Source organism: Panthera pardus, unplaced genomic scaffold (genome assembly GCF_024362965.1).
Source record: "Panthera pardus isolate Hobbes unplaced genomic scaffold, ASM2436296v1 HiC_scaffold_24, whole genome shotgun sequence".
Classification (NCBI taxonomy): Eukaryota; Metazoa; Chordata; class Mammalia; order Carnivora; family Felidae; genus Panthera; species Panthera pardus.
The window spans coordinates 41,586,279-41,598,873 of NW_026526810.1; the positions used below are offsets into that span (position 1 = coordinate 41,586,279).

The 12,595-nt window shown below is 36.0% G+C and overlaps 1 protein-coding gene across 4 annotated transcripts in view; it reads left to right on the top strand.

Moving 5' to 3' along the window:
- DNAAF4 (dynein axonemal assembly factor 4) overlaps nucleotides 1–12,595 on the top strand; it is a 63,871-nt gene that overhangs the window by 4,223 nt on the left and 47,053 nt on the right. The window contains exon 4 of one of the 4 annotated variants that reach the window (XM_053889047.1): nucleotides 4,707–4,752. The exons of the other annotated variants lie outside the window; for them this stretch is intronic. Coding sequence (XP_053745022.1) covers nucleotides 4,707–4,752 — 46 coding nt within the window. The remainder of the gene's footprint in view (nucleotides 1–4,706; nucleotides 4,753–12,595) is intronic. 4 annotated transcript variants of the gene reach the window in all.

The following is a 12,595-nucleotide window of genomic DNA, read 5'->3' on the forward strand; positions in this document are numbered from 1 at the left end:
AAGATTGAACAATAGATTTACTTGTTTCAGGAAGAATGTTCTTTTTCCAAGGTAGTAAAAAAATGGTAAGGTTGTATGATAGAAGTGTTTTACTTATTTTTAAATCTTGAAATAATGGACATGATTATTTAAAACAAGAAGAGTCTTGAGGTGCCTGAGTGGCTCAGTTGGTCCGACTCTTGGTTTTGGCTCAGGTCATGATTGCACAGTTTCTGAGTTCAAGCCTTGCATCAGGCTCTGGACTCTGCTGTCAGTGGGGAGCCTGCTTGGGATTCTCTCTCTTTTCCTCTCTCTCGCTCCTTCCCCACTGCTCTCTCAAAATAAATACATAAACTTAAAAAAATTAAAAAAAGAGCCTAGTTAAACACTAAATATTGACATATTAGTATCTTTTTTTAACTGTTGAGGCTTTCAAGTTAAAGCTTTTAATCAGCAATATATTTTTTGAGATATAATTCACATACCATACAATTCACTCATGTAAAGCTTATAATTTATTAGTTTGTTGTATATTTAGAGATGTGCAACTATCACCACAATCAATTTTAGGACATTTTTATCACCTCAAAAAGAAACCGTGTGCCCACTAGGAGTCACTCACCATTCCTCCCACCCACTCCAGCTCCAGGCAACCAGTAATCCACTTTCTGTCTTTATAGATTTACCTATTCTGACTAATTTTAACAAGTAATTTTTTTTTATTAAAAAAATTTTTTTTACATTTATTTTTGAGAAACAGAGACAGAGCATGAATGGGGGAGGGGCAGAGATAAAAGGAGACACAGAATCTGAAGCAGTCTCCAGGCTCTGACCAGCTGTCAGCACAGAGCCCGACAAGGGGCTCGAACCCATGAACCCATGAACCGTGAGATCATGACCTGAGCCAAAGTCCGATGCACAACCAACTGAGCCACTCAAGCACCCCTTTACAAGTAATTTCTTATCTCTATTCTCATGTTGACATCTTGAAATGATTAAGGAATCTATAACTAACATTTCATGAAGAGCTCTGTGGATCCAAGTCTCTTCTTTTGTATTTGGATTACTACTATTTTATTCATAATGAACAGTTCATAATTCCAAAGGTTTCTCCACTTGTTTCATTACTTCTACTTGACTTTATATATATGTGTGTGTGTGTACATATATATAGAGAGAGCACGTGTGTGCATGCGCCTATGGTTATTTGTATACTTTGTCTTTTACTTGAAAATTGAACACATGGTCAGCTGACCGAAGATTCCTGCTTTCAGTATATTTGAGTTCCATCTTTTCTTTATTGTGTTATTGCTGCTATCAGCCTTTTGATTTTATCATTTTCCTGAATTTTAAAAAATAAAAGCAAAATAATATAAAATTTGTGGTAACGGACAAATATTTACTGAACTAATAAAATAGTTAAATAATGGTATGCATTCTGCTGTATTGGTAAAATAATAAACCTGGCAGTACCACCATGTTATGTCTCGAAGTTATTAGTATACTGATATCTGAAAGCCTGACTTTGGTATTTGGAAAGATGGTTTTAGGGGTGTTAGTGTATAAAATGTGAAGCTGTAGATTATGTTAAAGTGGATAGAACCTATGGTAAGTCTATAGCCTTTACTCCAAACTGTCCATGTTGTTTGTTTCTTTCCTTCAATAGAATTCAGAGTTGGGATTATGTTTTCTTTCTTCCTTATTATAGCCATTGCCAAGTTAAATAGTAGTTACTCAAATATTTGAATTAATTAATGTGAATACCTTGCTCTAATACCCTGTGACAGTAGCAACATTCTAGTTTGATGGATAGACACAGATTTTTTTTTTACTCTGTCTGATGTTAGACATTCAGAAAAGAACTTTCATGGTTCAGTAAGAGTAGATGAAGAGATACAACAACAAAAGGCAACATGTTATTAGCTTAAACCAAAAACTTAAAATTTGAATTACATCTCAAAAAAGAACAGTTTTTAGTAGTAATCTTTTAAAAATAACTGGGGCACCTGGGTGGCTCAGTCGGTTAAGCGTCCGACTTCGGCTCAGGTCACGATCTCGCTGTATGTGTGTTCGAGCCCCGTGTCGGGCTCTGTGCTGACTGCTCAGAGCCTGGAGCCTGTTTCAGATTCTGTGTCTCCCTCTCTCTCTGACCCTCCCCCGTTCATGCTCTGTCTCTCTCTGTCTCAAAAATAAATAAATGTTAAAAAAAATTTTTTTTTAAAATAATTAGCAGGGCTGGTGCTAAGACTCATTATAATGTCAGTTCACTGTGCTGTATTAGTCTGGTTGGGCTACCATAACAAAATACCACAGATTGGAAGGCTTAAACAACAGACAGTTGTAACAGTTCTGGAGTCTCGAAGTCAGATTGAGGTCCAGCAAAGTCAGTTTTGGGTGAGGAGTCTATTCTGGTTTGCAGTTGGCAGAGAAAGAGAGAGAGAGAAAGAGACAGAGAGAGAGACAAGGAAAGAAATCAGGTGTCTCCTCTTACTAGGACACTAATCCTGTTCTATCCGGCCCCACCCTTATGACCTCATTTAACCTTAATTACTTCATCAAAGGCCTGTTTTCCAAATATAGCTACCCTGGGGATTAAGTCTTCCACAGATTAATTTGGGGACACAGAAACATCCAGTCAATAACACTGTGTAATAAACTATCCAAAATTTAGCGACTTAAAGGCACAAATACTTATTTCTCAACATTCTGTATGTTGGTGAGGCATTTTTTGTGGTTTGGGGCTGGATTTGTTATGGCTGGATATTCTAGAATGGCCTCGCTCAAGTGTCTGAAACCTTGCCTGGAATGTAAGCTTGAATAAGCACTTTTAAAGCTTTTGCTGTATCATATTTACTAATGTTTCATTAGCCAAAATATGTCATATCGCAAGCTCAGATTCAAGGGCTGGAGAAAGACTACACCTCTTCTAGGAAAGAGGGATTAAATCACATTGTAAAGGGGCATGTATATAGGATGGGAGGAATTTGGGGCCACTTTGCAAGTTCAGTGATAAAGCAGTGATCAGATGTAGTTCATTCAAGGCTCTGATTCCATCTGTCTGCATCATCTTTAGCACTGCATTTTCTTTGTGTCTATTTTATCCTAGGCTGATGATCTACATCGGCATATAACAAGGCCCAGTGGAAGACAGGCTGTTTTGTTGGCTCCCTTGTAAACCCATAAAACAATTGCTTTAGATGTTATAAAGTGATATTAGGGGGTGCCTGGGTGGCTCAGTCGGTTAAGCGTCCGACTTCGGCTCACGTCATGATCTCACGGCTGGTGAGTTCGAGCCCCGCGTCAGGTTCTGTGCTGACAGCTCAGAGACTGGAGCCTGTTTCAGATTCTGTGTCTCCCTCTCTCTCTCTGACCCTCCCCCGTTCATCCTCTGTCTCTCTCTGTCTCAAAAGTAAATAAACGTTAAAAAAAAAAATTTAAAGTGATATTAGAAATGATAATCAGTTTGACACCTGTTCACATGAATCATGAAGTCTTTGTTGCTTCAAACTAATTTTACAGAATCAGCTCTTCACTATCTTTGCTGCTGATCTATCATTTGTTCACTTTATAGTCATTTGTTGAATACTGTGAAAGGTGTTGCTAGAGAGTTGAACAAGTCAGTCTTCACTTTCAGTTTACTCATGGTACAGAGAAAGTGACAGGCGAGAAAAACAGATTGCACCAGAGGATGCATGAGAGGTCATGGGAGGATAAAAAGAGAACACTGACAAAAGACTGGTATCTCAGTCTGAGAGTATGGGCAGGAAATATGAGGCAGTGTTGTTTGTGCCCAATACTGGAGAATGAGTCACAGGTACCTGGAGAATAAATGGAAAAATTACAGACAGCTTGAATAAGCACATGACAGAAAGTGGCACAGTGAGGGAACATTTGTTGGTCAGAAATAAAATCTTAATATTTTGAAAATTTTCCTGAAGGTAATGGGGCACTCTTTAGCAATTTTCAGCAAGAATATCAAGTTAATAGGGTTTGTATTTTGGAAAAGTTCATTCTGGCTATTGAGTGTGAAGTGCTTGTAGTGTGGAGGCAGAACTTTTGTATTTTTAAGATAGAAAGACTTTGAACATATTTACATGTTGAATAAGAGGCCAGTAAAGGAAAGGTTGATAATACAACCAAAGCAGGGAATTGATGATGATGGAATGGGTGGGATGAAGGTGAACCAGTGAAAAAATTACTCTTAAGTAATAGCAGGATATATTTTTTAAATATTTATTTACTTTGGAGAGACAAAGAGTCAGGGGGAGGAGAGAGAGAGAGAAGGAGAGAGAGAGAAGTGGAAGGGGCAGAGAGACAGGGAGAGGATCTCAGGTAGGCTCCACACTGTCAGTGCAGACCCCCAACTCGGGGCTTGATGTCATCAACTATGAGATCTGAGCCAAAATCAAGAGTCTGATGCTTAACCGACTGATCTACCCAGTTGCCCTGTGGGGTATTTTATCTTTTGACACTAGAGGGCAGGACTAAGGAATAACTAAGTATTTGGAAAATTCTTAAGTACACAGATAGTTAAAAGAATCCTTTTTTTTTTCTCCCCTCAGGATGAAGGAGGCAAGAGGGAAAGAGATTGAGGCAGAGTTATAGGTTTTGAGGTGATTAATGAAAGTTTGGAATACAGATGCCAAACTAATCTGAAACATGCTCTATTGGACAGTGTTGACTGCTATTGCCTAGATTTCCTATCTTATTTACTATTTGTTTTATAGATTGCCCTGTTCTCTTTTGAGTTTTCCTTTTGTTTTCTACTTCAGGGTAAGTACTACTTGACTTTTGTCCTCTGAACTTTTAACCTAGGTAGATCAATTTTGAGGTGCTTTCTTCTTTTTCTTAAAGATAAAACCCAGAAATCTCAACCTGTGAAACAAATTTTGCCTAATCATGCAGATGAAGTATGAGTTGCTTTCTGGAGTTGTCTAGATTATACTATAGTGCCTTAAAAAGTTCTTATCTGTGGGGGTTGATTTCAGCTCAGGTAATAATCCTGGGGCCCGGGGATTGAGCCCCGTGTCAGGCTCCGTGCTGACAGCACAGAATCTGCTTGGGATTCTCTCTCTCTCTCTCTCTCTCTCTCTCTCTCTCTCTTTCTTTCCCTCTCCCTCCATCCCTCAATCCCTCCATCCCTCCATCCCTCCATCCCTCCATCCCTCCATCCCTCCATCCCTCCATCCCTCCATCTGTCCCTGTCTCCTGCTCACTTGTGCCTCTCTATCTAAAATAATGTTAAAAAAAATTCTTATCTGTGAAACCACATACGCTGTTTATTGGAAGAGTGTACAATGTACAAAAATACCGCAAGGAACTACTTGGCCATTTTTTATTCTATTTTTTATTAGTAATTTTAATGTTTCTAGCATTTTTTGTATCCCCCAGCCCCTCCTTTTTCTGCATCTTCTTTCCTTTCAGTATATGTCAGTACCCTGTTAGCCCTATTGATTTTCTCATAATCCTGTTTCTTCCTTTTACATAATTAGCATTTTCCCTATAAACCCATCTTTAGCGCTCTGTGCTTTTGGTAACTCTTGTTCTAACTCCTTTGACCAACTCTTTATATGTGAAGTCTTCATTGTCTTACCTTATTTGTTATTAACAGTTATTGCCATCATAAGACAATTATGCTGTTCATATACCCAGTCTTTGTATCACTATTCCTTTTGAATTTTATTTTTCACCTTTTCTGTCTTTGATATTTCTTTTTTTTTTCCTAAATTTTTTAAATGTTCATTTAATTTTGAGAGAGAAAGAGAGAGTGTGAGCAGGGGAGGGGCAGAGAGACAGGGAGACTCCAGACTCCAAGCTGTAAGCACAGAGCTCTATGTAGGGCTTGAACTCACAGACTGCGAGATTATGACCTGAGCCAAAGTTGGACGCTCAACTGACTCAGCCATCCAGGCACCCCTGTCTTTGATATTTCTTATTGACAAGTTTTACAGACCAAATACACTTTGTTTTGTTTGTTTCTCCTTCAAAGTGTACCATGGTGGCTTTTGCTTTATTTTTAAGCTTTTTTTTTTTTTTAATTTTACTGAGGTGTAATTGACAAAATTCTAATATATTTAAAGTATATAATGTGAACATTAGCTATACATATACATTGTGAAAGGAATCCCTTAGTGAAGTTAATTAACACATATATCACTTCATATAGTTATCCTTACATTAGATCTCAGCACTTATAGCTGAAAATTTGTACCCTATCATCAACTCCTCCCCCTTTACCCTGCCTCTTAGCCCCTGGCAACCACCATTCTTTCTATTCTGTTTCTGTGAGTTCAATTTTTTTTTTAATTTGATGTATAAATGATACCATGCAGTATATATGTTATATATAACATGCATAGTATGTATATATATGTGTGTGTATATAACGAACAGAATGAATGTGTGTGTATAATGAACAGAATGAATGTGCATGTGTGTATATATACATATATCACATTTCAATCCATTCATCCATTAATGGATTCGGAAGATTGTTTCTATATCTTGGCTATCTTGAATAATGCTTCACTAAACGTGGTAGTGTAGACATCTCCTGGAGATAGTGACTTCATTTCCATTGAATATATATACCTGTTAGTCATTTGTGTATCTTCTTTTGAAAAATGACTAGTCACGTCCTTGGTACATTTAAAAGTTTTTAATTTATTTTCTTGCTATTGAGTTATGAGTCTTCTGTATTTTGCATATTAATCCCTTATTGGCCCTGTGGTTTACATATATTTCTCCCATTCAGTACATTACTTTTTTATATTGTTGGTGTTCTCTTTTGCTGTGCAAAAGCTCTTAAGATGTAGTCCCACCTTATTTTTGCTTTTGTTGCCTTTGCTTTTGGTGTCAAATCTAAAAAACCATTTCCAAATCAATGTCAAGGAGCTTATCACCTATATTTTCGTCTAGGAGTTTTAGGTTTTGGATCTTACATTCAAGTCTTTAATCCATTTTGAGTTCGTTTTTGTGTGTGGTGTAAGGTAGGGTTCCAGTTTCATTCTTTTGCATGTGAATATCCATTTTTTTCTAGCACCATTTACTGAACAGACTATCTTTGCGTCTTTGTACATTTTTAGTGCTTTTGTTAAAAATTAGGTGATCATACATGCATAGGTTTGTTTCTGGGCTCTCTATTTTGTTTCATTGATCTATATGTCTGTTTTAATGGTAATACCATACTGTTTTGATTACTCTAGCTTTGTAATATAGTTTAAAATTAGAAAGTGTGACACTCCAGCTTTTCTTCTTGCCGAAGATTGCTTTAACTAATTAGAATCTTTTTTGATTCCATACAAATGTTAGGATTGTTTTTTCTATTGATGTGAAAAATGCTATTGGAATTATGATAGGGGTTGTAATGAATCTGTAGATCACTTTGGGTAGCATGGCCATTTTAACAATATTCTTCCAATCCTTCAAGATTTATTTGTGTCTTCAATTTCTTTCAGCAGCATTTTGTAGTTGTCATTGTATAGATATTACACCTCTTTGGTTAAATTTGTTCCTAAGTATTTTATTCTTTTTTATGCTGTTGTAAATGAGATTTCTTCTTATTTTCTCTTTCTGATAGTTTGTTGTTAGTATAGGAATGTAACTGATTTTTTTTTATATGGACTTTGTGCCTTGCAGCTGTACTGGATTCATTTATTAGTTCTAACAGGGTTTTTTTTCTTCTTCTTTTTTGGAGTTCTTAGAGTTTTCTCTGTATGTCACCTGCAAATCTAGATACTTTTATATCTTCCTTTCCAATTTGGATGGCTTTTCTTACTTTTTTTTTTTTTTTTTTTTTTTTTTTTTTTGCCTAATGGCTCTGGCTGGGACTTCAGTACTATGTTGAGTAGAGGTGGTGATAGTGGACATTCTTGTCTTGTTCCTGATCTTAGAGGAAAAGCTTTTGACTTTGCACTATTGAGTATGATGTCAGCTATGGGTTTGTCATATATGGCCCTCATTTTGAGCTATGCTCCATATAGATCTAATTTGTTGAAAGTTTTTATCATGGAAGGATGTTGAATTTTGCTAAACGCTTTTCTACATCTATTGAGATGACCAAATGATTTTAATCCTTGATTTTGTTAAACTGATGTATGACATTGATTGATTTGCATATGTTAAACCATCCTGCATCCCAGGAATGAATCTCATTTGGTCATGGTGTATAATCCTTTCAGTGTACTCTGGAATTTGGTTTGCTAATATTTTGTTGAGAATTTTTGCATCTATATTCATCAGGGATATTGGCCTATGGTATTCTTTTCATGTAGTGTTCTTATTTGACTGGTATGTGGGTAGTGCTGGCCTAATAAAATGAGTCTGGGAGTGTTCCCCCCTTCACTTTTTTAGAAGGTTTTCAAAAATGATGTGTATGTATCCTTTTCTAAATGTTGGGTGGAATTTACTACTGAAGCCATCTGATCCTGGAGTTTTCTTTGTTGGGAGGTTTTTGATGACTGATTCATTCTCCTATAACTGGTTTGTTTAGGTTTTGTCTTCATGATTCAGTCTTGTAGGTTGTACATTTCTGTAAATTTATCCATTTTTTTAGGTTTTCTACTTTGTTATCATATAATTATTCATTTTACTTTTTTATGATCCTTAGTATTTCTGTGTTGTCAGTTGTGATGTGTCCTCTTTTATTTCTGATTTTATTTTTTGAGTCTTCTCTCCTTTTACCTTAGTTTAGCTTAATAGTTTTCAATTTTATTTTTCTTTTCAAAAAACCAGCTCTTAGTTTCACTGATCTTTTCTATTATCATTCTAGGCCTTACTGCATTTCTTTATGCTCTGATATTTATTATTTTTTTGCTTCTACTAATTTTGGGTTTAATTTATTCTGCTTTTTCTAATTCTTTAAGGTGTAAAGTTAGGTTGTTTTTTTGAGATCCTTCTTTTTTCTTAAGGTAGGAGTTTATTACTATAAATTTCCCTTTTAAAATTGTTTTTGCTTCATCCTATAAATTTTGGTATTTTGTGTTTCCATTTTCATTTGTTCCAATATATGTTTTGATTTCCCTTTTGATTTCTTCTCTGAACCATTTGTTGTTCAGGAGTAATGTGTAATCTCCACATATTGGTTAATTTTTGTTTTCCTTGATACTGATTTCTACTTTCATGCCATTGTGGTCAGAAAATATACTTGAGCTAATGAATATTCTTTAACTCTTTTATGACTTTTTGTCTTGGTAGTAGCCATCCTAATGGGTGTGAGATGGTATCTCATGGTGGTTTTGATTTGGTCCTCAATGCCATTTTAATTTAAAATGTATCTTTGAAACCTACCCATTCCCCTTTCCTCCATTTTTAATTCTTTCAGATATTGGTAAGCAGAACCTTTATTTTTGGTTGGTCTTTTCCTCTCTTATCCCATCATTTGCCCTACACTTAGTCCTTTTTTAAAAATAACAGTTTTGAGATTTCCTTCATACACTGTACAGTTCACTCTTAAGGTGTACAATTCTGGGGGCTCCTGGGTGGCTCAGCCGGTTAAGTGTCTGACTTTGGTTCAGGTCATGATCTCATGGTTTGTGAGTTCGAGCCCCACATAGGGCTCTGTGCTGACAGCTCAGAGCCTGGAGCGTGCTTCACGTTCTGAGTCTCCCTCCCTCTCTGCCCCTCCCCTGCTCACGCTCTGTCTCTCTCTCAAAAATAAATAAATGTAAAAGAAAAATTAAAATAAATAAATAAATAAAAGTATTAAAAAAAATAAAGTATACAATTCTATGGCTTTTAGCTTAATCACAAGTTATGCAACCATCATGACTATGTAGTTCCAGAACATTTTCATCGCTTCAGAAAGGAACCCCATACCCATTAGCAGTCACTCACTTTTCTATCCTCCTCTGTAGTCTTTATCTACCTTCTGTCTCTATGGATTTGTCTATTCCGGACATTTCACATACAATATATGACCTTTGGTATCTGCCTTTTTTCACTTAGCATAATGTTTTTGAGTTCATTTATTTATTTATTTATTTTAATGTTTATTTACTTTTTGAGAGAGACAGAGCATGAGCAGGGCAGGGGGCAGAGAGAGAGGGAGACACAGAATCGGAAACAGGCTCCAGGCTCTGAGCTGTCAGCACAGAGCCTGACTCAGAGCTTGAACTCAGACTGTGAGATCATGACCTGAGCTGAAGTCGGACACTCAACTGACTGAGCCACCCAGGTGTCCCTCATTCATTTTGTAAAATAAGTGAGACCTTCATTCATTTTTATAGCTGAACGATACTCCGTTGTATGGATATACCACAGTTTGTTTCTTTGTTCATCAGTTGGTGGAAATTTAAGTTCTTTTCACCTTTTAGCTATCGTAAATAGCACTGCTATGAACGTTCACTTATAATTATTTTTTTGAGTACCTGTTCTCAATTCTTTTGTGTATATACCTAGGAGTAGAATTGCTGGGACATTTAACTTTTTGAGGAGCCACCAAACAATTTTCCATAATGACTGTACCATTTGGCATTCTCTTCAGCAATATGTGATGATTCCAATTTTTCTACATCCTTGCCAAAACTTGTTATTTTTCATTTTGTTGTTTATAGTCGTCAGAAAGTATGAGCCCCCCAGGTTTTTTTTTTCAAGATATTTTGGCTATTCTGGGGCCTTTGCAATTCTATTTGATTTAAAGATTGGCTTTTTCATTTCAGTTATTATTGTAGCATATCTGTGTGTTATTTGGCAGTTTGAAAAGATCATTATATAAAATCTTATTTTTATAATTAAAAAATGAATAGAAAATAGAAAATGAATAGAAAATAGTGACATCACTAGTAATTTTTTTTCTTTTTTCTTTTTTCTTTTGTATTTTCTGTGTTCTCACCATAATAAATGCATATTTTTTCATAATAAGAAAACCTTTTTTTAAAAAGGAGCAACACTTACCTTCTGATGATTACTTTTTCTACCTTTAATTTCTTTTTTCTGTAATAATAATTTACTAATTTTCTGTGTAAATCTACCAAATTTCTAAGCATATGAGAAATTAACTTTAGCTATTAACAGGTAGTCACCAGAAAAGACAGTATCTCTGACACTGCTTTTCTTATGTGTACATTTTGTCAGATGTGCTGACCTACATCCTTTTTGTGTAAGTGTATCCCAGATTCACAACATCTGTATAGAAGTACACTTTCAGCAATCATACATGTCCATTTTTTTGTTTACTTCAAACTTTTTCATCTTTTCCAGAAGTGTGGTTAAAATTCATTCATTCATTCATTCATTCATTCATTCATTCATTATACCCATTAGGATATTTGTTAGCCTTGGAAAGAAGAGAGTGTGGAAGCAAAAATACTTTTGTTGAGAGAAAAATGGAAAGAACTGAAATTGTTAGATGGTACTTAATCTTCTCAACAGCAAAGTCTTGAGATGGAAGTAGCAGAATGCACTTAGCATCTCTAAAAAGGAAACTGTTTGTAAAAGCTGTTATCAGAAATGAACAAGATTATTACTGAGCAGAAAGGAAAACATAAAAGGGTAGGATATAAAAATATATTAACTCATTTCCATTAGTCCAAATCTGATTTGAGAAATAATTTTTCTTCATCAATTCTTTTAGTTTTGTTCCCGTGAATTTGAAGGCTAGTCAAATGGGAACTTTGTAACATATATAACATTAAATATGTATGTAAATATACACGCCTTTGGCATGCCTTGCAATTTTGTATTGAAAGCTAGACATGTTATATCAGGTAGTAGAAACAGGTTATTAGGCTGATTTATTTTAATGTGGCTGGGATTTAGGCTATGTTTAATGTTAGCTGTAGCTGTTGGTATCAGAGGCGTCTGGTGTCTGTTTTGTTTTTTTTTTTAACTCCCCCTTTGACTTTGGGCTTCTATTCCTCTTCTGTGAGAGTTTTTATCATAAGACTCTCTCTTATATAATCTACTCTCATTATCCTGGAACCCCCTAGGTATGGTAGTAAATTTATAAGGGAAGAGAAGCATTCATAGACTTTCAGTTAAATATCACTTTTTCCATGGGCCTGTATCTTGGAGCTGTGATCTTTCAAGTTTTCCTCCAGTGAGACAGCTTTTTCCCACTGCCTCCTATTCCCTTCCTTGACTGCACTGTTCCTGGTCTATTTTCTTGAATCCTTGACTACTGACTATTTCCTTCTCCCCATAAGTGGGACAGGAAAGCTGGAGAAGACTGAAGTGGGAGGGATTTTCTTTCCCAGCAGAGGTAAGGGACTTCCGCTCTGGCAAGGTCCTTTACTCTGGCTAGTAGATCTTTGTTAAGGAGAGTGCTCTGGGTATTTCTGTAATCCACAATGATTATTCTTCCCCTCCCTCTGCCAGAGACACAAAGTTAATATTCAGAGCTTCATCAATGTAGCCTAATGTGGTTTCTGAAGGTGAAGCCCACAAAAATATAGGGGCACTTCTCAAGACTGTGGCCTCAAACACTTTATCAGTAGTCCTGCTAGTCCACCCTTCAGTTCTAGTATTTTGTCAAAATGACCCATTTAAGTGTTCCTACTAGTTTATAGCTCTAGTTATTTTTGCTACAGGCAATTACATCTTTGTGTGTTTTGGATACACCTGTCTGTCCAGATTTCAGGCTAACAGTTTGCCCCTCAACTCACTTCTCTAAGGAGTC